The sequence below is a fragment of the Carassius carassius genome, chromosome 14, assembly GCF_963082965.1.
Source record: "Carassius carassius chromosome 14, fCarCar2.1, whole genome shotgun sequence".
NCBI classification, from domain to species: domain Eukaryota; kingdom Metazoa; phylum Chordata; class Actinopteri; order Cypriniformes; family Cyprinidae; genus Carassius; species Carassius carassius.
In genome coordinates this window covers 12,805,043-12,830,203 of record NC_081768.1, presented here as the reverse complement: position 1 = coordinate 12,830,203, position 25,161 = coordinate 12,805,043, and the positions used below count along the sequence as shown (strand labels likewise).

General features: G+C 36.7%; 3 protein-coding genes across 4 annotated transcripts; 2 read left to right on the top strand and 1 right to left on the bottom strand.

Moving 5' to 3' along the window:
* The first annotated feature begins 3,042 nt into the window (after nt 1-3,042).
* Nucleotides 3,043-14,112, top strand: LOC132157030 (prominin-1-A-like). Of its 2 annotated transcripts, none has more exons than XM_059566151.1 (24): nt 3,043-3,331; nt 3,816-4,091; nt 5,022-5,077; nt 5,546-5,751; nt 5,837-5,957; nt 7,146-7,209; nt 7,444-7,533; nt 7,683-7,879; nt 8,929-9,003; nt 9,378-9,441; nt 9,613-9,769; nt 9,875-10,027; nt 10,118-10,241; nt 10,369-10,457; nt 10,553-10,637; nt 10,719-10,862; nt 11,366-11,434; nt 11,527-11,619; nt 11,781-11,834; nt 12,693-12,773; nt 12,894-12,962; nt 13,049-13,138; nt 13,253-13,365; nt 13,479-14,112. In XM_059566151.1, the coding sequence occupies exons 2-24, from the start codon at nt 3,869-3,871 to the stop codon at nt 13,564-13,566; spliced, it is 2,505 nt and encodes an 834-aa protein (XP_059422134.1). In that variant the 5' UTR covers nt 3,043-3,331; nt 3,816-3,868; the 3' UTR covers nt 13,567-14,112. The 2 variants fall into 2 exon arrangements, with proteins under 2 accessions (XP_059422134.1, XP_059422135.1); XM_059566152.1 differs by lacking the exon at nt 3,043-3,331 and adding an exon at nt 3,351-3,557.
* A 1,024-nt stretch (nt 14,113-15,136) lies between these two features.
* Nucleotides 15,137-18,924, bottom strand: LOC132157028 (BLOC-2 complex member HPS6). Its single transcript, XM_059566149.1, has one exon. It carries the CDS (start codon nt 18,603-18,605, stop codon nt 16,101-16,103), a length of 2,505 nt encoding a protein of 834 aa, XP_059422132.1. The 5' UTR covers nt 18,606-18,924; the 3' UTR covers nt 15,137-16,100.
* Nucleotides 18,925-19,555: 631 nt separating this feature from the next.
* Nucleotides 19,556-23,743, top strand: nsmce4a (NSE4 homolog A, SMC5-SMC6 complex component). The gene is made up of 11 exons (XM_059566150.1): nt 19,556-19,697; nt 20,227-20,466; nt 20,571-20,651; nt 20,826-20,956; nt 21,617-21,759; nt 22,519-22,618; nt 22,706-22,796; nt 22,889-22,983; nt 23,058-23,106; nt 23,190-23,275; nt 23,511-23,743. The coding sequence occupies exons 2-11, from the start codon at nt 20,250-20,252 to the stop codon at nt 23,574-23,576; spliced, it is 1,059 nt and encodes a 352-aa protein (XP_059422133.1). The 5' UTR covers nt 19,556-19,697; nt 20,227-20,249; the 3' UTR covers nt 23,577-23,743.
* The last annotated feature ends 1,418 nt before the right edge of the window (nt 23,744-25,161 follow it).

The following is a 25,161-nucleotide window of genomic DNA, read 5'->3' as shown; positions in this document are numbered from 1 at the left end:
CATCATATTTTATTACTCGCACTTTCAGCTTCATTAAAAGGCAGCTTTATACAAACTATATACAATACAGCGTTTTACGTTGGAATAAGCCTCGCCCTTTCACGCAGGGCAACATCACTGCTAATTTGATTTGCGCAGTAGCTATATTTTCAGCTGTCTGGGCTGACTTAAAAAAAAAAAAACAGCTCAAACATCCCCTCAACTTGCCGTATTACGGAGCCCGGGAAGTCACCTGTGTAAGTAAAAATCATTTTTAAAAAATCCGTGACGACAGTTTTGGCAATCCGGGCGCCCTAAACCGTACTCACGAATTCTCAAACTGTTCCCTCGGTTTAACAAATCGTGCCCACGGATTAATAAACCGTACCCACGAGTTTCTAACCCGCGCTCTCAGATTTGTAAACAGTGCCTGCAGTTTCTGAAATCTGTACCCACGAATTCATAAACCGTGCCCACGCTTTCGCAATCCGTTCCCACGGGTTTGTAAAATGTACTCACGGATTTGTGGCTCACTCATTTTAGAAGATCATTTGAGAGCTACTTTTTAAAAATGAAAGTGGCCGAGAGCTACTCATGCAATAATTAAATCTCTTAAATAATGTCTCATAACTCTCATATTAACAACTATGCTAACTGTTTTAGACCTAAAAGAGTTATTGTAGGCCTATATATGTCCCCCTTAATTGACATAGGCTATATATATCAAAATATTATACTGTAAAAACACATAATTATTGTTGATTTTATAGTGCATCATAACTAGAGATAAAATGGTATGAAAGTGTAATTTCATGATTATAGTGACCAAAATGAGCATGGTTATCACATAATCCTGTTCAAAAAGTACTAATACTACACAATAAAATCAATTCACCAAGTTTTATGTAGAAAACCGAATAACAAATAAACTTACCATCAATATGCACTTTTTGTTTACATGAACATTAAAATAGTAACATTAACAATAATGGCCAAATTTGAAAGGAGTGTCTTGCAACATGTTATCTAACATGTACACGTTCAAATAAAGTTTTGACAAAAAAGTTTTTATAAAAAGATAAACCTCGCATATTTCAGCCTTTAAATCATTTTTATAGAAAGAATGATTCAAAAAAAGACAAAATACTGACATTTACAATGCACATTATTAGCTTATCTTTTATTATTAATAGTAAAATTCGGTTCCCGTGGCGTCTGTCGTTGCTATGCACCATGCGCTCTCCACAACGACAGAGAAGTTTTAATAGCTAATGGATTTCCACCACCGAAAAACGCTTTGCTGTAGCTCTGCTAGAAGATTTATTTAGAAAAAACACCCGTAGTTTGGGTGCACCCCCATCCTTCATGTTGACTTGTTGCGCCTGGAAAAAAAATGAGCGCGTCGCTTCAATTATTTGAAATAATGAACTTGAGCGTGCAAAAGACGCGATATTGAACGGCCCTCGAGCTACCTCCAATCAGGTCACGAGCTACTCTCGCGAGCGACGTGTTGGAGACCACTTTAGACATTATGTCTGAAAATCAATATCCTAGGGAGAAAATGAATGGGATTTTCCTGTTCTGTTGGGGGCCCCCTTGGAGGGCGGGGCCCGTTTCAATTGAAACGGGTGAAACATAGGTAAGGCCGCCTCTGGGTGTTGGTTGTCAACAGTTCAGAAGATGTGAAATAAATGTGTGCAACAGCAATAAAACATCCCTCACACGGCTCCAGGGGGTGTATTAAATCTATTTGAGATAAATAGTCAATATTTCAAACGTAATTTTTTCCCTCACTTCTGCTGACTAATATGCATTCATAAATGGTTATCAAGTTTTAATTCTAATTACTAAAGTTATATCATTAAATAATACTTGATTATCATATTACACTGCTTGACTGACAGATGTTAAGAGTGTACTTTCAGATATTTAAACTGTGCCATTTTACAAATGTATTATACAATGCTGCTTGAAAAGTTGTTGGACACACAAAAGGATAATTTTCATTATTTATTGAACAAAAGGGGTTAAACTCACGAAAACTGGAAGTTTGACTTGTGCAGAAGTATGTGAAGCCTTTTATTTAGTAGCTTGCGGCACCTCCTTTTGCATCAATTACTTCAACCAAACATCTTCTGTAACCACTGACCACTCCTCTTTGCAGAACTGGCATGTACCACCCGCTTCAGGTCTAGCCACAACATTTCAATTGGATTGAGACCTTCTTTCTTTTAAGCCATTCCTTGGTGGGTTTGCAGGTGTTTGGAGGAGGTTCCTGGAATTCAGTGTTGTCTTCTCTCCAAACATGTCGGCTTTGATTATGACCAAATAAAATCTATTTTGTATGCCTCGGTCCAAAGAATCTTCCAAAAGGCTTCTGGTTTGTGCAAATGCTCCCTGGCAAAATTGAAATGGGCAGCTTTGTTCTCTTTTGAGAGCAGAGGCTTCTAGCAAACCTCCCATAAATGTCATGTCGGTTTAATTATCTTCTGATTGTAGACATGCACATTTACCTCAGATGCTGCCAGAGAGGTCTGCAACTCTCTAGGTGATGTGTGGGTTGGCCTTTACCTCATTTATTATTTTTCAGGTGCTTCTTGATGATAGTTTCGATGGGCTTCTACCTCTAGGGAGGGATTGGAATCTCTTGGAGATAGTCTTATAGCCTTCCCCAGACTGATGGGCTGAAATATCTACTTTCCTCTTGGCATTGTCGGACTCCTTGGCACTACAGTGGTTGGTTTCCTCTCTATTTTAATCAATGTTGCCCAGCCACTTTGTTAAGAATGTCTAATTTGATTGGTCAGCTTAACTGATTAATTAAGCATCCAAATGTGTTTCACTTGAATCTGTTACCCACTTGACTTTACCTATGCAGCTGGGGCTCCACTTTTGCACATACAATAAATCAATCTTTTTTATGTAGTTTTTTTGGCCACTCACAAAATCCCCTCTAAACAAACATATGCAATTGATCAACATACATCTGACATTTAATTTTTAACACACACTGTAAATAAAAAATGTATTAGCCAATGGCTATTCAGTTGCCAAAGTTCTCCGTAGATTGTTTTAGAAACAACAGCAATAGAAAAATATGTGGTCACCCTCAGTTTTAAATAGATTGCTTTCTGAAAACTGACCAGTCTTTATAAGAGCCTCCCTCTTTCTCTCCCTCCCATTTCAGTTTGTCCCAGTCTTTCATTCTTTAACTGCCAATTCACCCGTTCATTGCTTCACTCAGTGCAGCTAAACTTCAGTGTTGACATCTATGAGCGGATTTTAGTCTCATTTGAACTGAACTAAGAGGAACATGCTCAACAATAGCTGAAGGACTTTAAATGTAAAACAGGTAGCTACTTTTGTGGTGTTGTTTATGACTTTGCCCTTAGCGGTAAAAGTGCTGTCTTTCTAGTTTCTCCTTTTCGTACTTAGTTCTCAGGTTACTGTTTTAGGTAAACAGTTCAGTACAGTATCTGCTTAACGCAGATATGTTTAATGTCATTCCAACCTGTTGATTTAATTTGGTCTGACGCACTGTCAAAAATATCGAGTTTTGCTTCAGTCTGTGTTAATAGGTAAGAAATTGTACAATAGAACTGCAAGATGATTTTATTTATCTAAAATTACTTTTTGTAGCTTTCAGAGCGTTTTCATTCCTGACTGTGTTTTTGTATTTATATTTTAGTCAGAAAGGTGCGTTTTAGGACGAAAGTAGCTCTTCTCTTAAGTTCCTCTTTCTCTAATTATCTCAATAATTGCTGTAATTAAAGTCTTACGGTGATTGTATGTTCTAAAGAAGACCCAAATAATTATTGAAATTTATCACGCCATAGGTGAAGTTTGATGCTCATAAGAATCGAGACATGACCTAAATACCCACTGACTGATGAACATGAGGTTCAGAATGAAAGGAGTTTTTTGTTGTGGCATTTTGCCACTGTTTCTCTGGACATTTGTAAGCGGTCAACCGTCCTGTCCTATCGAGACCAACAGAACAGAGCTACAAACTTCATATGAAATACCAACCAAGCTGACCTTCAACAGTGCCTTTATGTCTCCAATTGTACATTCATTCCTGGGATCTGTCCAGCCCAAACCATTCCCTAAAGGTGAGTTATTGTGATGTAGATTTCTGTTTTTGACAAGGGTCTATTCAGTACAAACATGTTCTTTTACTATTAAGTACTTTGCCATTAGCAGTTTGGTTACAAATGGTTTTATCTCCGCAAAAACAACATGTTATATGGCACAGATGATTCTAACTTGATCTGAGACAGTAATGGCTGTATTAGACTCATTAGCGAATGTTATTAGGCTGGGATTGTTGTGCACATGGTTAGATGGTGCTTATTCAGTTGGGATAAATGTACTCAGTTAATTTTCAGAAGCAAAACCACTGCGCAAATAACTATGCAAATGTCCATGAGATTTGAATCATCTCCCCTCCCCTTTCCAAGAGCTTTGTTTACCACAAAAATATGTTTATTGTCCTACTAATCAAGCAGTCTGTATAGTTGCAGTCTGCATCACAAATGGAAAAGCAAATTTTTAAGTTAATTATCACCCGCGAATTCATTGTATGACAAAAGAAAATTACTTCTCATATCACATGAGCTCATAAAGTTTAAAGCTGTTCATAAAATGTTAACAATGAGTAATTATTGTTCCAAACAATGAACTATTATGTTTTATACATCTCTTCCTGCAGACAATTATTATTTGATCTAACAATAGAATGAAGCATTACTTTACAGAAATATTATTCCACAGAAACCACATGAAATTGTTCAGGTTACAATGACAACATCACCCATCAATAGAGTATTGTGTATAGTCTACCTTTCTACTTAGCCTTTTTTTTGCTGTTATACCTACTTGCTGTCATCAATGGCTGTTTGGCCACTTCATCGCCGTTAACCTCTGAGACTTTTTTAGAACTAGTAGAATGATGTGACACTGGTTATAATGTTATTTTATGTTGTGTAAATGAATATTAAAAAGAATATGTATAATGTCTTCTTGGTATGTTTTTCCTGTAGATCTGCTGATTAGAATGATAAAAGATAAGGATTTCAGCCAGGAGAGGGTTAAAGAGGTATATCACATCTGCATGTAAATGAATGCTATGATAATCAATTGCACCTCGATCATAGATTTGCAATATTTTACTTTTCTATGAAGAAGAATGTACACACACACACACACACACACACACACACACAAACATTTTATATACTTATTTAATACAGACATATATAAATTGACACATGTGTGTGTGTGTTCTAGGACAAGTTTCTCAGGTTTTTTTATAATAAGTGAATCATGCCAACACCAATATTTTGTTGTATAAACACTGACTCATTTGCCAGTTTCGACTGGCTGATCTGATTACACAGCGTCAGACATGTTTTGGATACACAGTTGAGCTGAACATATATTGACACGCATAAGTACACATATAATGTCATCAAGAGTGTTTTTTTTAAACCTACCTCATCTTTACTGCTTAATTTAGCTATACCCTCAGCAACCAACCTGTCTATCTTCTTTCACTTTTGACCAGGTTTTGGTATATGAGATAGGTTTCCTGGTCTGCGTGGCCATTGGGATCATCTACATTGTCCTGATGCCTCTAATTGGCCTAATCTTTGCCTGCTGTCGTTGCTGTGGTAACTGCGGGGGCCGCATGGAGCAGAAGCATACAACGAACATCCACTGCAAGCGAAGAAGCTTTTACTTGGCCACATTTCTCATCACTGTACTAATTCTGTGAGCACTGGTTGGAGTGTAATGTTACTGTAACGATATTTTTGACATTTTATATTTAGCTTAATTAGTATGAATTGCTATGCAGGGCAGGGAATGTTTGCATGTTCCTGAGCAGTACAATCACTTCAGAGACTGTTATGCGCAGCCCCACAGAACTCACTGACGTCTTGGAGAATGTCAAAAGCTATCTTAACACTATTCCTAAGGTATACCATATAGAGAGATTAAGTGAGATTAAGGGTGCTTTCACACTTGGTTCACTTGCCTGGTCCGAATCCGAGTTCGGTTGCTCCTCCCTCCCCCTGCCCTCGCTGGACTGTGTTCATATTATAATATTTGAGTCCGTACCACGGTTCGCTTGCATCATCAAGCCAGCTGCTTGGTAACGACAGCGCAGGAGAAGGCGGCAAATGCATAACATTACTCTCTGCACTTTTATGTATTACGTTTTTGAACTATTCGTTTTATTTATAAAGCTTCGGTACATAACGGCATTTGCGTCTGTCTTACGAATGTACTGAAAATGCTCTAAAGAACGTTGAAGGCGAACATAAATGAGATGTACAGCTCTCTGCTTGCAGCGCGTCAGTCACGCTCATCAGGAAAGCGAGTGAAACACACACACAAACACACATTTTCATCAAATAATTTGTCATTAACAGTGGTTCACTTCCGCGATTTGGTACGATTGCGTTCACATAAGCAGCAAACCGTACGAGAGTTCACATGAAGCATACCCCAGACCACCGTTTTTAAGCGGACTCTGTTACGGTTCGCGGGTGGGCATCTGAGTACGGAAGACAGCGTTCACATCATCCAAACGAACCGAACTCTGACATCAATCGAACCCGGGTGCGCACCAAAAGTGCTAGTGTGAAAGCACCCTAAAACCCAGTGTGTTTCAAATGTTTATTTACTTATTTATTTTTTAGTTTTGATCAGAAAAGACAGCAAAAACAATGATTTTGAAATATTACAATGTAAAATAACTATTTACTATATTATTTTAAAATGTAATTTTTTCCTGTGATACAAGCTGGATTTTTCCAGTCTTGAGAAACATTTCTAATTATTATCAGTGTTAAAAACAGTTGTGCTGCTTAATATTTCTGTGAAAGCCGTGATTTATTTCAGGATTCTTAATAAATTTAAATTAAATTTAAAATTAATAATAAAAATAATTCAATTGTTTATTAAATAATTGTAATAAATAGAAATATTAAAAGAACATCACTTATTTAAAATAGAAATCTTTTGGAGTCTTATGTTTAAACTCTATGCAAGGTTGATTTATATCAACAGCTAAAATGGAATCATATTATAACAATATTGAATTAAACTGAATATAGCTGATACATAAGAGAAAATTGAAATAACTTTTTATTCCTCAACAGCAAATCGATCAAGTTAAGAATGAGAGCTATGCGACTGTGGATGCCGTCAAAAGCAATGTAAATGGTACGTCTGTTTTGTATCTTTTAAGACAAGGATCACAAATGAATGGAGGCAGAACCATTAAAAGTGACAAGATTGCACTCAAATTTGAAATGCATGAGGGAAAAACATTTTCCTTTTTGTAACATTTATTATAGTTATCTAAAAATGGTAGTCACAATATAAATTTTATTTCTTTTTTGATCCATTTGTTTTTCTTTTAATCTCACACTGAATTCCTGCATGTTTGTCTAATAGAAACAGGGCCTTTGCTTGGTAAATTAATCCAAAATGGTCTTAAAGGTCCCCTCGACCCAGCGTTCAACTCCATTACTGAAATAGCCCAAGGTATGTATGCATTTACCCTTCAAGTGATAAAGCAGCCCCTTTCTTTGGGAAACTTGCTCTGTGATCAAACCTTTGCTTGTCGACTGACCTCTGCAGCATTAATGAATCCATTGTTTTTAAATCCATTTTGTTCTTTATGTATGTTACAGTGATAAACAGCACCAGCAATGAACTGCTGAAGCTTAATAAAACCTTGGAGCTGTTGAAACCAAAGGTGGATGTGCTGAAAGCTAATTTATCTGCTGTAAGACAGCGGATTAACAACACTTTGCATATGCCAGACTGTGTAAACTGCACTTCCCAGCTGCCAGAACTGAACAAACTATCACTGGAAGGAAGCCTTGACGTAAGCTAAACCATAGCTGTCCTGGGGATTAAACCAGTGAACAGCTCATTGGGGAATTATGTTATGGCTGTTCAGCGGTGCATGTGGAGTCCTGATTATATCCTGATTCCACTTTAGGCTTTGTGGTAGTTTCAGGTTGAGCATTAAAATACCTGCAAATACCTGCAAAAATGTGGGTGGTTCATTATACAATCATTCGCCCTTTCTTTTAAGATCTAGACGATTTGTGGTTGTGGTTGTCTCAGGTTAGTGATTGGAGCAGAATGAATTCTGCATCAATCTTCTGGAGGAAACATATAAGACCCACAAAACAATGTTTTGGCTTAGATTACATGACTATTACATAGCATTCCTCTAGAAGTACAGAGGGCCAGGTTGTATTACCAGTTACCTGTGCACACAATGGCTCAAACCCTGTTACTGAAGGAAAGCAGGGAGATGGCAACAAAGGCGCAAACAATAAGGAGTAACACAAGAAGTTATCGTTAACATGTCAATGCTTGCAAGCATTTTCTCTTGGAAACCTAAGAGAAAACTAAGAATGTGTCACTGTCATTATTTATGTAGATACCAGCATGTAGTGCATTTAATCACATCTAGTACTGCCCTCTAGTGTTAAATATGGTGCTCTGCTTGAAACTTACAGTACAATGGCGTCTGATACCACACTGAAAATATAGGTTTATTAATCATTTTTAAATAATTATACTCATATAAAATATTTATAATAAATATTAAAGATGCAATTAGTATTTTTTCCACATTAAAATATTTAGCCCATATAAGATGAATAGTATTTTTGAAAAGTATACTTCAAATCACGAACATCCAGAATACAGTCCTATAAGTAGTTTAATAATGGGGTTCAGATGACTGTATGAAAACTACTCATTTTCTCTAGTGACTTTAATGTGAGGAGTTCATTCTAGAGTGCTGCTGTCATGAAAGCAAAAGGAGACATACAAAAAAAATAATGTTTTTATGTTTAAAATATAGTTTATAATGAAAAAAACCTTTGTATGTGCTTTCTCTGTCTCACAATTTGGTAGTTTCCTGATCAAGACGACCTGAGATCTTCTGTAGACAAGGCTATAAATGCTGATGTCATTGGACAGGCAAATAAGGTTAGTGCCCTATTTCACAGCTATAGAATTTCACTTCAGTGTATTCTCTCTCCCTCTCCCTCGCCCTCTCCCTCTCCCTCTCCCTCTCCCTCTCCACCCCTCCCCCTCTCTCTATAAACTACCATTGATTTGGTGTTCGGTGGTCTTAGTATTATCAATTTTGAAAACAGTGTTGCTTAATATCTTAGATTTAATTTGTTTTATTATTTTTGGTAAGACTATACATTTTTGTGTAATTATACATGTAATCTTTGCTGGGTAAAAAGTTAATTCAGAAAAATTCAGAAAAAGAAAACATTCATAACTTCCGTGTCCTACATATATATTTAATCATTGCGAATTAATGATATTCATTATACATGTTTGAATCCCAGGGGAGAGACTTTTTTGACAGCATTCCAGCAAAGGTGAAAAATGAGACCAGACTAAGTGTGCAGGGTAAGTTTGTGTTGTTAAGTGCCCTTAATGAGTCTTCTTTCTGGGGAATCGTTTGATCGGATTATCTTAATTCTCAAATGTTTGTTCACTTAAGGGTTAAGTAGTGTGATGTACTTGAAGTTACTGATCAGTCTAGTTGTTAAGTGATGGTGTGCCTTGTGTCTTTTACAGTGGCTCTATTGCAGCTTGAAACACTAAAAACCAAGATCTCAGGTGTGACCAAAGACCTTCCTCTTGATGTTTTGAACACTATCTCAGCAAACATAACGGATGTGCAGAAATTGATCAAAGATAATTCCCCTTACATAGAGAGATCAAGTCAAATCAGGTACTTGAACACATCTTGTTCTAATTAACCATGATTCTATGTGTTCAAATACAATGTATTTTTATAACAATCTCCAATTATTATTATTATTATTTTTTTTAATAGTCGGGCTGTTGGTTTGGTCCTGAGCTGTGTGATTTTGCTGGTGGTGATCTGTAACTTTCTGGGTCTGCTGCTGGGTGTAGCTGGACTAAATCCTAAAGACAATCCCTCTGAACGTTCTCGCACATCTAATTGTGGAGGAATATTTTTCATGGCGTGAGTATAAATTCCCCTTTGGATTTGTGCTTGTGTAACAGTGGTGTAAAACTGTATGTGCAGTAATTACTTCCTCTTGTGCCATTTTAGAGGAGTAGGTTTCAGCTTCCTGGTCTCCTGGATCTTCATGTTAGTTGTGTTGATACTTTTCATAGTGGGAGGAAATACCTATACCCTGATCTGTAAACCATGGCAAAACAAGGAACTCATCCAGGTATTTCCAGCAACACTGACTCATTGTGTTTGATCGTGTGACCTTGACTAGTAACTAGTTTTCAGTAAATGGAAGTGTTTGCATCAAGCATTAACAGTATATTTAATTATCATATTGTGTTTCATAGCTTATTGACACTCCAGGGCTGATTCCAGGTATGAACCTGTCCACGGCCCTGAATCTGAAAACAAACCTGAATATTGTAAATGTGTACAGGTATGTCACACGCAGGACAGCATGATGGATGGCTATCATATTTACATTATTTACATCCAATATAAATCAATAAATTCACATTTCATCATTTTTAGTGACTGTCAGAAGAATATGCCGTTGTGGACCACATTTCATCTGAATGACATCTTTGACCTAAATAGTAAATTAGATGTTTCACAGGTGAGATATTATAACTCGTTCTTTACTTTCTTATGATTGATGCATCACTTATTGGACACTAATGGCTGATTCTCTAAACAGTACACTAATGAGATTGATCAGACCTTTAATGGTTTACAAATCAACATAGCAAACATCACCATCCTCAGTCCAGAGGTAAAGTCCCAGCTAAACAACTTCTCCAGCAGGACCAGTAGTATGAACTTCAGCAACATTATTCAGCAGGTACACAATGTACTTCTTTCTCAAAAGGACATTAGCATATACTGTTTGTGAAATCAAATGACGTATAATTTATTAACGGGTACACATGAGCATTATTCATATGGTCAAAAATAAATAAATAAATAGTGATCATAGCATTACACATATATGTGATCCAGGACCACAAAACCAGTCATAAGGGTTTTTTATTTTCACATTTATACATCATCTGAAAACGGAATAAATAAGCTTTCCATTGATGTATGGTTTGTTAGGATAGGACAAAAACAAATCAGAATATTGAGAAAATATACCTGTGCCCACGTTTTGTGTTTATATATATACTGTATATATATATATATATATATGCAAAATGTATTCTTTAAAATATATTATGGACAATATAAATATATTTATATTGAAAATATATTTCTGGCAAAATGGTCAAAATATGAGGAAGTAATTATTGAGAATATATTTATATGAATATATTTCAAAATGTATAAAAAAATTTTTTATTTCAGATTAATGACTTGTCAGGGACTGATCTGAGCTCAGTAGCAGAAAGTCTGGATGTCTTGGCTGGCAAACAGGTGAAAGTTACTTTTGTTTAATTGTCTTGTTAACACCTCCTGCTCTATTGAATGACCGAGATGGATCACATACACTTATTTGTGTCTTTCAGAGTAACCAAGCTAAAAAAGATGAACTTCATGGGGAAGCAAAAGATCTGCGAGACATCCAGACTGACATCATGTCTAACATTATGCCTTTGCTGGTGTGTTGACACAACACAAAAGACAGTACTCAGAATTTAAATTTCAAATGAACATGACATTATAATTAGGAATGAATAAATATTAAACACAAAGTGTTCTTGAATAGTTTGTATGAGTTTGGTTTACTAGTTTTGGATCTACATCCTTTTCCTCTTTGCAGATGGAGCTGAACACCACTGTTAAGAATCTCAGTGTAGAAGCATCACAAATCACTGTGAGTAAACACTAGCCATCATAAGTGCATGATAGTATCCGTATGTATAATACTGTAGCCTAAACTAGAGTATATCATTTTTTAAAGAATTATAGACCCCATGAATTATGATGATTTGCTACTTGCAGTTATTGCAGGTGGTATCAGGGAGCATTTGAAATACTGTCATTGTTTCAAAATTCACTAGCGTAGAGTACTGTTCAGCCAGGATGCATGAAACTGATCAAAAGTGACAGTAAAGACTTTTATATCGATACCACAATTTCTGTTTCAAATAAATGCTGTTCTTTTGAGCTTTCTGTTCATAAAAGAATCTTGAAAAGGTTTCCATAAAATGATTGAGCAGTACAAATGTTTAAAAATAATAATAATACAATTTTACTTAAGCAACAAATCACCATATTAGAATGATTTCTGAAGGATCATGTGACATTGAAAATCTGGAGTAATGATGCTGAAAATTCAGCTTCGCCATCACCGGGATAAATTAAGTTTTAAAGGCCCAGTTTCACAGACAGGGCTTAGACTAAGCCAGGATTAGACCATAGATCAATTAGGACATTTAAGTAATTTTTATAAACATGCTTAGAAAAAAAACATTACCGATGTGCATCTTAAAACTAAAAAGGCACTGATATATTTTTAAGATCAGTCAGTGCAAGTTTATTTCAGTGGAAACAGCTCAGACTTACATTTTAGTCTAGGACTAGTCTTAAGCCCTGTCTGTGAAACCAGGGGAAAGTAAATTAAATTAAAATGGTTTAAATAATAAAAAAAGAATCATCTTAATTCTTTATGGCCCTAATTAAAAATGCACTAACAGTATCTTCAAATTTCTTCTCTTTATTCGTTTTATAGGCAGCTATAGAAAATGTTTTCAAAGAAGTTGGCTATGCTCAAGACGTCCTGAACTACAACATATCACAAATAGTGAAAACTGTGAGTGTTGCAAAATCAAAGCTATATTTAGATAAATTATCTGTCAGGATGATTACTGTATTGCAGTGATGAAAAAATCTACTGTGCATTTTATAGTAACTGTATGCTTCTTTTCTGCAGGAAAGCAGGGCATTCATTGACTGTCAGATAAAAATCTTTCAGACATTTCTTTACTGGGCAAATCAAACGGTATTGTTTATATCTTTATTTGTATTCAAGGTGCTGTCTATGTTATTGGTGAATTATTAATACTATGGTGTTGCACTCTGTGTCAGATCACAGAGAAGGTGGGTCGTTGTGGGCCTGCAGCTGAAGCAGTAGACAGAGCAGAGGAGCTCGTCTGTAAACACTTGGTAGAATCTTTGGTAAGAATCCATCATCAGCTCTAGCTGCTTCTTTTTCCATATTACAGTGCTGAGAGATTTGTAAGTGCACATGGTTCCCATCTAATAAAACATAATATCCTGTCTGTTCTCCAGAATGCCTTTTGGTTGAGTTTGGGCTGGTGTATGATGTTCCTGATCCCCAGCATCATTTTCTCAGTTAAACTGGCCAAGTACTACCGCAGGATGAAGTATTCAGATGCTTATGAGTAAATAATCTTATTTGCTTTTTAAATGTGGAAGCAGATCATGAAAAAGTCTACTGTTTACCTACTGTCATGAATCAATTCAAATGGTTTCCTTCTGATTTCTCTCTTTAAAGGAACAATAACTTCATGATGAATCCTTTCCCAAAGGCCCACCTCAAACCTGAATTATTGGGAAATGGCAAACAACCACATTTTACATGAGCACATACATAAAAATGATATATATAAGTTATAAACACTGACCCACAGATCAATTAATTGACAAGTATAGACAATGTTTAGTTTCTTAGTACCCCTTTCTTTGTTTTTAGTGCCGTAGATTGTATCATAAATTCACTTTGGATCAAATTATTTTAGCACTTGATATTTAAATGAAAAGCACAACTTTACTGTTACAACTGTAATATGTTTTTGTATTGTAAGGCATTAATGGGAGTTAAAGCTTTAGAACGCACTTTACGTGGTCCTGTAGGCATTGAAATTTATTTATGCCATTTTTCAATAAGAAATATGGGTATGCTGTTGTAGATATACTGCTGGCATACATTTTATATAAAAAAACCTTTCTATTAGATTGTCCTAATAATGAAATTAGCTCATAAGTTACTGTGGAGACTGTGATTGTATAAACCAGCAAGAAGTTGCCTCTTTTTGAAGTGTTGTGGTCTGAGGCCTGTTTAACATTTCTATCTTATGTCATGTATTAATTACAATCATAATAAAAGGTGCTGACACTATCATGCTGAACCTGTTTGTTTGGTGTAAAGAATTGCTTGCCAAGTCTGTCCAGATGACCCATCGAGAAACCCTCCCCCCAGTAACCCTGCATCCTGTGACTGAGGCCTCATGGTATAACTGCCTTTACAACAGTGTGCCAATCAGGATGAAGCACTAGAGCAGTGGCGCACACATTCCACACATATCTGTGCTGCTTAGAGAGAGAGAGACTTTTTCAAAAAATACTGAGATCATACAGCATGAAAAATGTTAATTTAAAAAAAGTATATAGCCCATTTCTCGATATTAGAGCTAACGCTAAAATTCAGATTAGTAAATACCAGAGATACTTAATAGACATGTGATTAATCATTTGGCAGCCCTAATATATATATATTAGGGCTGCCAAATGATTAATTATATATACAGTACAGACCAAAGGTTTGGACACACCTTCTCATTCAAAGAGTTTTCTTTATTTTCATGACTATGAAAATTGTAGATTCACACTGTTTTTTTCTTTTTAATGAATGTTTTGTCCCATGTCTCTAGAAAGCGCAGTTATTCAAACAGGCCAGTATGAGTGTCAAACAATTCACTTTTTCCAGACATTTTTACTAATTGTTTTTAAATGTATTTTTTTGTGTGTCTTAGTTATTAACTTTAGATCAAAAAAGAAAATTTCTAATACATTTTGCAGAATACTCCGTCGAACCAATACTTAGTAAACACTTGCATCACAGAGAAAACAGAAGTGTTCCAGCTCTCCAAATACAATTAGCTATGACGAGTCAATTCAGGGCAACACGAGCCTGTCGGATGTGATTGAGTTTGAAGCTGGTCACTCTATAATTGAGTTTAATTGAATTTAAAGCAGTGATGTGAATGCTGCTGCTGAGCTCAGTAGGAATGCAGAGGGTGGAGCTGTACAGACCTAGTGAGTTTATGAAGCTTTGCTTTGGAAACACATCAGAATTCCCCTCTCTGACCACAAAACCAGAAATCATTAATGACGGCTGTGACACTTCAGCTCAGTAAGAGACTTGAAAAGGAGTGGCAGCAATATACAAGTCATATTTAATTGCTTTTATCAGTGTTATAATCCCTGCGATAGCAATAAACACAAGAGCAATTCAAGAAATATATAAGGCATGAAAACATGAAATGACCAAATCTAAAATGTCCAATGCATCAGTACGCACATTACATTTTATATTACTGTACATTTCTTTTAATAACTAACACAGTTCTCAGCAAACATCTTCCACATGATTTTCTTAAAATAAAAATTACGCCAGCATATGATGACAAAACTGTAGTGTCAACAGAAAAAAAGACATTGTTATTCTAAGAGTTTATACAATAAATGAGAGCATGAAATGTAGAGAATGTGTAGTCATCTCTGACCTTGCATTAGGATCATGATAACAACATACCTTTATAAGGTGGCTATAAAAAAGACAACTGAAAATTAAGAAATAGAAAACAGTTTAAAAGACACCAAAACACATTAGATGAAATTCAGCAAACCTAGTAAACATAAAAACAACATATATTACATTCTATATTAGGAATAATTAAGCAGTAGCTGAACATCTGTGCATTGCAAGTTATAACTTTACAGTCTTAATAGTTAATGGAATATTGTTCGATCCGAAGCTCTGTAATTATGTTTAGAACATGTTATGCCAAAATGAAATTGTGTAATTAATTATTCACCCTCATGTTGTTCCAAACCAGTATGGCTTACTTTGTTTTGTAGAACACAAAATACAGGCAATGCCTTGAAAGTCATTGGGGTTCAAAGATTGTTTTCAATGAAATTGTTTTTTATTGTATAGATAAAATCTGTTAAATTGTTTATTAGAATCTATCCAAAGAAGAAAGTCATGCAGGTTTGGAATAACATAAACATGAGCATATGATGATAGAATTTCATTTTGGGTTTACCTGTACCTCTAAGACAATTTTAATAACAGTCTATGGGAAGGGTCAGACATGATTTGAGAGTGGGAAAGTCAGAGCAGCTTGGCTTGAGATGTCACTTGAGATCCAGAGGAAGTCCTCTGCTTGGTTTCCTGCTGCTCAGCATCTCTGAACAGTCCCTTCGGTTGACGTGGAGGAGTGAGTGGAGGAACTGTGGGTGACTGAAGGATATCTGCGTACCTTTGGTTCGGTTTGGTCTCCCTTTGGAGAACTTTTCTGAGCAGTGGTTTCAAAAGCCCGATGGTGACCTGGCTGCCATGAGCCTCGAAAGGACCAGAGTTCTGCGTTGAATCAGGCAGGTTTTTCAATACAATATTAAGTATGCTCGTCACAGTCATGTCCTCTGGACAAAGAGTCCATAGCAGGTCCAAATAAGGGTCCAAGTCTCTATGTTGGGACACTTCGCACAGCAGAGCAATGAAAATCTCTTTGTTCAGAAGCGGGCTCTGTCGGCAGAACCTTTCAGCGACTTGCGCAACACGTTCCCACTGGCTTTGCTTGATGAGAATCCGCAACGCTTGCATTATAGCTTTAGGCCGCTCGCTGCACAAAAGCAGCTCCACTTCCAGGTGTTGGTAGGTCCTTTTGCAAGGGAGCACAGTCAAAGCCCGTTTATAGAGTGGCAAGCTCTCAGAGCTCTCCTTCATGCTGTAACCCCACGAAGACTTAGAGGACCCACCAGATTGTTGTTGTGCCAGTTCGAGAAACCTGGGGAGCCAGCTGGGCTGGAATTTGAAGATAGATTGGCACAAGAGCTCAAAAACAGGCACTGTAGTGTGTTTCTGCTGACCATTGCAGTGAGCAAAGTTTGCTGTGGGTTGCACAGGGCTGAGGATGATTTTCCATAACTCAGCAGGAGCTTTTGACGACAACAAACCCTCACCGTTGCACCTCAGATGCAGAACCGCTTGCATGGCATGCCAGAAGTAAGTGGGAAAGAGATTGAAGATGCTGTTTAGATACTGAAGATTCTCCCTCTCTAGCTCACCGCTAAGCAGCCGGCAGATCTCCTGCTGCACCAAGCTTTCACAATAGTTCTCTAGATCTTTCTCTGAAGCATTCACCATTGACGTTTTGACGTCCTCCAACAAAACGAGACTCCTAAGCTCTGATTCGAGTGAGCTCATGAGCCTTTCTTGACCTGTGGAATGTTTCTCGCCAGGTTTGGTCTTCTGGTTGCTGAGGTAATCCCTGAGGATGGCAGCCAGCGATATGGGTGCTTGAAACATCCCACCTTTTTTGAGCTTCTCCACCGTGAGCTGCGTGCTACTTAAACTTCTTTGCTGATAGTATTTGCATGCCTCCTCAAAGACAGTCTCAACTAAGAGTGCATTTGAGTCTTCAGAAAGTGTTGGAGAGGGCTTTGGTTTTTGCGTGACCACAAACAGCCCGGTTTCTGACAACATTTGTGGAGAGTGACTGTCCAAAGTGTTTATGAAGAGAAGACCTTCTGTTGTCAGACTTATTCTTTCTAATTCCAGACCACATTTGGTGTCGATTAAGAAGAGGGTCCGGCCTATTGTTAGTGCCAGGATTTCGTTATATATCTTCAGGCTATTTTGGGTCCCACTAGCACTTAAGCAATTATCAGGAAGTTTGTATATGTGGCTAAGACTGCCATCCCTCTTCATAATGCATACCCAACCAGTGCTAAGAAGAAGAAGGAGGTCTCCACATCCAGTAGGAGAGAATCCACAGATATCAGGAGGATTTATGGTGGATAAAAGGCCAATGCAGTCTGTAACAAGTCTCTTGAAGTCAGATTCCTTGCTTGAGCTTTTCATAAGTGTGCAACTACAGGCACTATGCATGTTAAAGGTGTCATGTTCAGGAGACCATGCAAGAAACACTTTTGAAACACCAATGGAAGAGTTTTCCCTCATGTCTGGGATCAGATAGACAAAATCCCCAGAACTGACAGTTGTGTATCGAGGATTATTGTGCAATGCAATTTTCATGTTTCCTAAATTGACACCTCCCTCATTAACTTCTACAGTCTTTTTGCAGATGCAGAACCTGAAGTTGCTGCATACACTATCGGAGTTCTCAGATGGTGGTCGCTCCTCACACCATATAATGAAATTCTGGCAAATGCACACAGAACTGACCTTAGCACGAGGGCTGTTACACAGATCCGCAGTCTGGAGTAAATTCCAGCCTGATCTGCACTCTAGGAATTTCCAGAATTCCACTCTTCCATTCTCAAATATTACTCCAAGCACAGAGGCTCCATCTTCTGGTTTGCTTTGAGGAACATAAATGACATCCACTACAGGCACATTTCCAGATAGCACTAAATCATTGTGTTTCTGACATTGCATGAGATGAGGTCGCTGATATTTGTCATGTGTCATAAGACCACTCTTGGGCTGACGCACAATGACATGAATGTGACGTCCATCTGGACTCAGACGAACATCAGACAGGAAGTTTTGAGATGAGGTGCTTGAGTATCCCTGCTTGAAAAACTCTTTTAGATCCTTTCCTTTCGTGAAATCGCCGAAATCAGTCACTTGTTCTAACGAGAGTCGCGTCATGTTTGCTGAAAAGTCGATCTGGAATAGGAAGCACACGATGCGCGTGAAAACACTTTCAGTTTGGACCAGCGATCATCCAGTCTCCCTGAAACATGTCCAGTGCTCGTTTCACGCGTTAACTACATAATATGACGATGTCATATCTCTACAGTCCAGAAATCCTAGGAAATACACGTACATTTGTCCTTTCTCTCCCACTCCTCCTGACATCACGAGTTTGTTAATTTCCGGATTCTGATGGCTGTGTTTCAAAATACCCAAGGAAGCGCGCAGTTTGTGCAACAACGCTCGCCACAGTAACAGCCAGAAAATGTTCTCTAGGTAGCAGCTTACTGAGTTTTGAAACACACCCTATTCGGTATTTTTAGGTGTTTTTTTTTTTTTTTCTCTGTTGGAAGGAGGGATTTAATTCATTACTCTGATCTCTAAACCTATTATATCAGACACAACTTCTAACGTTACATAAATACAAATTTTCATAAATTTACAGCTAAATGCACAACAATTACATAAATATATTTATAATTATTTGAAAAATACAAACTCGCAAATAAGCTTTTATTCTGGAAAAACATAATCTGTACCGCTCAGTCATGACGTCAATTTGTAGACTAACAAGGGAGGCTATTTCGCCATAGATTCATTTAGAAATTTCCTTTGTGTTTTAGACTGTTTTTCGATGTATTGGTAAATTAAGTTCCTTGGTTAACAACACTTTCAGTTTGTTTAACAACTTAGATTACATACTGTGTGTGTTTTTAAGGTAAATTGCTGACAAGTCGCTTAATAAGGACTACAACTACCATAAGGATGTGAGATTATGTGAGTGACAAACCGGACAAAAGATGTAGTTCATAAATAGCAATTGTTAATGCTTAAACAATATTGTACACATAGTATAAAAATTATAAACCAGGGGAAGAACTAATAAATAAAATAATATAAAATACAATAATGATACTAAAGTTACAGGTTTTGTCATAGAATGCGTCGGAAATGACGTGAGGCCAGTAAACACACTTCCTTCTTCTCCCGCGAAGATTTCATCGTTGATGCAAATGACAGACGTGAACCCTGCAGTTTTTGAAGTTTGTAAGTTTTGATAATACATTGTAATTTGCTCGTTTTTGTACATCAGTGTTTATTAATTATTCGCTGTTTTTATTTTCCGATGTCTCATCGCATTTGTAGCTCAACTGCAGTGGATCGCAAACATGATCACTGTCAGGAACTATTTGTGTAAATACAATGTCTCAGCAGTTATATTTTCATAGATTGCTTGCACACAGGATGGTATTGTTTTGAAAATAAACTCTATTTAAAAAAAAAGTCTCAGTAAAATCTGTTTGTGTACCAGTAAAATACTGTTTTTACTAACCGTGTGATTAGCAGGAAACTGTGCTATGTGAAACTTTAATACATTGTGCTGCATATTTTGCTTTATTTTATTATGTTATGTTATCTTTAAATACTTGGGTGACACTATACGTAACTTTTTAAAACACTTCCCAGTGTGCACCTCTCATTGCAGTGCTTGTTACCACATAATCAGACTTTATAGATCTAGGTATTTTAAGTTTCTGTAATCCTGTTATTCAGACATATGTGTCTCTCTGAATAGAAAATCAAGCAGAAACATTGAAGATGTCTGATTCGAGGAGAAAGTCTAGAGGTAATCAAGAAGAGTCAGCAGGAACATCAAATGGATTGGGTGGACGGAACCGGCCAGAGAGACCTGGGGATATGGGTGATGAAGATGATATTGGTGCGGGACCCTCGGGTATTAGTGAGGAAGATGATGATCCAACACGCAGGAGAGAGATCAGGAGCAAGTACAGGGATCTGATCAATCAAGTCCAGCGTGAGTTTTAATAATGTTAAAGTTGGCTTCAATGATACAGTTTGCTGTTTCAGTTATAAAGCATTGTAAGTATATTGTTGTGTGTATGCTTTTTTTGTATACAGAAAATCGCGAGGACATGCTGAACCCTGCTAACAATAAACTCACTGATGTTTTAGAAGAGGCCAACAAACTATTTGCCAATGGTATTATTTTTCTACACTAAATATTCTGGTACCTACCTACAGAACTAATGCAGTTCAGTCAATTAGTAGGATGCATGGCCTTGCAAAGCATTGCACACATGCATTTCATTTTCTATGTATTATGTCTTCATGATCATCTCCTGCTGGTTTTTTATGGCCTGTGTCTATTTTCAGTGAGGCAGGCTCGTGAAGCAGCACTGGATGCTCAACTCCTGGTGCTAGCCACTGATCTAGGGAAGGAAAAGGCCAGCCAGCTGCATGCTGAAGGCTCTGCGTTTGACCCATCTGCATTTTCAGAACATCTGGTATGTTACTGTGAAAAGATAGGCCAGACCTGAATTTTTCTAAAAGCATCGTAAGCCTAAAGCCTGGAATACACTACATGACTGAAAAAAATGAACAGATTTTTAAAACACAAGGCATCATTACCGTCTTTTGAAATGGTGACGAAGGAAAACTGTCCATCATACACTACAACATGTTTGATAAACGTCTGGATGGTTCAAATCAAAATCTGAAACTAAAAAATCTGAGTCCGTGACCATCATACTCTATGCGATTTTTCTATGGAATCTGTCAACTCAAATATGCAGACTGGCTCGGACTTTCTGACTTCTCCAGACTGTAAACCGTCGGGAAATGGGGGCAAAAATCATTTCGTTTATTCCAGGCTTAAAGGTGCACTAAGTGAATTTTGCCAAATCATGTTGATATTTGAAAGCACTCAAATTGAGCGTTCTCTTCTCTCAGTCCGACACTGTGATCACAAGTGCTTTTCATATATTGTTTTGTCTACCTTTAAGTAGATCAATGAACCATTGCCACCAGTGTTCTCTTTGATAACTAAGCTTACAATGCCTTTGACAAACACAGCCCAGATCTTGTATTTAGGAGAAAATTATGTTCAGATTCACTGTGTAATGATTTTTTTTTTCTTGATTGATTTTTCATATTGATCATTCTAGTTGTCCTTTATGGGTCTGAATCGTTTGGAGGATGAAAGTGGTCAGAATGGGAACTTAGAGGGATATTTACCACAAGGAGCCTGGCAAAGGCTTGCAAAGAGATCTGAGTACTGCTTTAAAACAGCCCCCTCATTCCACTACATGTGAGTATGTCTGTAGTAAATGAAACTGAAGGCGATTAGGTAATTAGGTTGAGTGTTTAAGACAAGGGGATATATTGGAAATTCACATTGAAATTATTTTGCAGGTAATTGCAAAACGTTTTGTGATTATTTTGCTATTATTTTTTGCAATTAAGTTTATTTGGCTGGTTTTGTTGTTCTCTTCTCGCCCCATGTACTGAAATATTGAACTAATGTATTGGTGGCCCACTTCTGTAGTAAAGGATCTTGAATCAGTTAAAACTGTTGATGTAAGTGAATCAGTTCAAAGTTAAATTTGTGTTATTTCTCAGAAATGTTCATTATTTTTTTTCTCAGCAAAGACACATTAAATTGATAAAAAGTGACAGTAAAGACTTTTATAATGTTTCAAATGGTTTCTGTCAAATAAATTCTGTTCTTTTGAGCTTTCCATTTCCTGAAAAAAATGTATAACAGTTTCCACAAAAATATTAAGCAGCTAATTAAGCATAAGAAACTTTTCAGGAACACTACAAAAAACTTGACTGCTCCAAAATTTTGAACTGTAGTGTAAGCTTGTGTAATGAGTGAATATATTTTTTCATGATATTTATTGGATAAACTTTTACTTAACACTAAACCTCTGAATCAGTTTGATTAAAATGGCTATTAATCTGTTTTATATCTTACAAAAACAATACTTACAGCCTGATTAAGGAGAGATTACGAATACAGTGTGCAGCTTACTTTACAACCTTTGCTATTTTTGTTTAATTCAAGGTTGGGCTCATTTTTGGCAGAGCCTCCTCCGCCACGGCAGAGAGTTGAAAGACAAAAGAAAGTCCCCAGCAAAGAGGCTAAACGAATAATGCCCACCCAGGTGTGCTCATTAAAATGCTAATATCAATCAATATTCTTGATAATCTGTGTGATTTTAAGAAATTAAGAAAATATCTTGTCAACACAGCTGAAGAAAATGGAAGAATCTCACCAGGAGGCAACAGAGAAAGAGGTTGAAAGAATTCTTGGATGTCTGCAAAGATACTTTGCTGATGACTGTAAGCACGTTAAAATAAAAATAAAATAACATATCACAGTTAAGCAAAACAGACTATTTTAAATCCCATTAAAAATGATTTTTCTGATACAGCTGAGGAACCCATTTCATATTACGAGTTCGTCATTGACCCCAACTCCTTCTCCCGGACTGTGGAGAACATCTTCCACACATCTTTTCTCATAAGGGTAAGTTAAGAAGAAACAACAGCTTTGGAGATTAAACATTAGTCTCACAATAATGAATGAAATATTTCCCTCAGGATGGTCTGGTGAGAATGTACATGGATACAGATGGGCTTCCTTGTATAGGTGAGATCAAATCCACAGGTCACCGTTTGATTGAGTTTGTTTGAATGTACTTAGAGATTAAATGAATTATGGGTGTATTATAGCTCCAGTAGAGGAAGGTGAGATGGAGCCTGGTGGAGCTGTCGTCCGACATCAGTGTGTCATCTCCATCAACCAGGAAAGCTGGAGGGTGAGCACGTTAAGACTGTAGATGTTTGGGGTTGGAAAGAAATGTTTTCTGGATTCTAATTGAGGTGATAATATAGAAATAGTTTTGTTCTCAGGATTACCCAAGGCTTGTATCTTTAACAGCTATTTAAGACTATTTTGTTTACCACTTTGCTATGTTCAGATCATACTTATTAAGCATGGAAAAGTCTTTTCTTGACATGAAATAACTTGTATCTATGATCTGTGTCTTGCAGGAAATCATTGATGCCTTTGATATCAAGGAAGCTTTGATCCCCGCTTCAGAAGTTTCGTCTCAGTAAAGCTTGAAGATAGTTAGCCACAGCTGGCAAAATGCTTATAAAATAACATTTTCTTCTTTTTATATTTTTTAATATTTGGGATCTCAGTTTTAAGAGTTGTGTCTTTGAATTCTGTATAAAGTGTAATAATTGTCTAATACAATAAATGTGAAGTGAAGTTAACATTATATTATGTGTTGGATTCCATGTAACTTAAGAAATAGTTTAATTTGATGGACACATGCAAGGTTCATAACTCTTCACTGTCTGTAGATGTACATCACCGTTCTTTTTCTCTTAATTAGAAATATTCAGAGTAGCAGGTCAACTGTGTGCATATATACGGTGTCTGGGTGCTTGAGAATGTGTCTCACTGCTCACATGGCAATAATATATCACAAAACAGATTTGCTTTGTAAACCATTATGCAACTCTACTATTTGCATGTCAAATCTTCATTTGCACAGGCACAGCCCTCTACTACAGTGTCATTTTACTAAGCGGCTCCATTAAACCCATCTGTGTTTTTGTATAGATAAGAAACTTAATAGAGATTAAATAAATATGTGCTAAGTGTAAGTTTTTTTATTTTTGTTTTAATTTCGTAATAGTAATTGGAGATTATACATAAGTCTCACAATAACGAATAAATAACAACCCTCGGGTAATCAGTAAAATGGTCACAAAAGTATATTCGGCCTTTCCTGTGAGTAGTTAGAGTACCACCTAGTGGTGAAATAAACTTTTTTTTTACTGGACAAAGCTGGATGTGATTTAAAACTACTCTTTAAAAATTATTAATGAATACATAATCTTGACTGCTGCCTAGTCAAGTTTATTTGCATGGCCGTAGGGTAATATTTGTATTTTCTTCAGCTTTGTTGTCGTGTTGAGTCGTGTAAAATGCTTGCAGGGAGGCAATAGAGCGGCCCTCCATATGCACACAGATTGGTCCAAGCTTGGATTAACTGCCCTGTAGTTTGATCCCACTGACATCTGAAGCCTTTTGGAGGGATCTGCCTGCTGTCTGAGTAACACTCATGTTCTCAAGACGCTTCTGTATGTTGCAGGGACTTTCTGGATGGTGTAGTGGTGTAAATCTGCATCCAGGTCAGTGGCTGAAGTTGAGATTTTACATATCTTCATATATTTCATATATTAGGCTTTGTGCTCGTCGGTGTGCTTCGTTTAATCAGGGTATATGCTGTTTTATGTCTCATTATGCATAAATGTTTGGGTCACTGGTGGAAAGTTCTATATCTATATAGTTTAACTTTAAAGAAAATGTCAGCATAAACAAAACATCTAATTTATTTTGTAGCTTTTAATTGCCATTGACCAAATTTATAGTCAGATTTCCTAAGATGTTCTTACTTTTATGAGGTATTATTAAATTTTAAACACTTTATCCTTAAGTTGTTTTTTAGGCAACTGCAGTGTCATTCCTGGTGTCCATTTTTTAATACAATTAATAAGATATGCATAAAAAGAAATTCATGTGACATCTGTAAATGTTTGTTTGAAAAAGAAAAACTGAAGAATTTTGCTTTCTACTTCAGAGGTAAAGGTTGTTGAAAGCAAATTTTCCATAGGGATGGAATTCAGG

Excerpts from the sequence above, each read along its gene's own strand:
- LOC132157028 (XM_059566149.1), bottom strand. The coding sequence starts at position 18,605 with ATGACGCGACTCTCGTTAGAACAAGTGACTGATTTCGGCGATTTCACG.
- nsmce4a (XM_059566150.1), top strand. The coding sequence starts at position 20,250 with ATGTCTGATTCGAGGAGAAAGTCTAGAGGTAATCAAGAAGAGTCAGCA. Across the intron at positions 20,957-21,616 it reads CTGCATTTTCAGAACATCTG|TTGTCCTTTATGGGTCTGAA; the intron begins GTATGTTACTGT and ends TGATCATTCTAG. Across the intron at positions 23,276-23,510 it reads TCAACCAGGAAAGCTGGAGG|GAAATCATTGATGCCTTTGA; the intron begins GTGAGCACGTTA and ends TGTGTCTTGCAG.
- LOC132157030 (XM_059566151.1), top strand. The coding sequence starts at position 3,869 with ATGAACATGAGGTTCAGAATGAAAGGAGTTTTTTGTTGTGGCATTTTG. Across the intron at positions 10,638-10,718 it reads GTAAATTAGATGTTTCACAG|TACACTAATGAGATTGATCA; the intron begins GTGAGATATTAT and ends TTCTCTAAACAG. Across the intron at positions 12,774-12,893 it reads TATCACAAATAGTGAAAACT|GAAAGCAGGGCATTCATTGA; the intron begins GTGAGTGTTGCA and ends TCTTTTCTGCAG.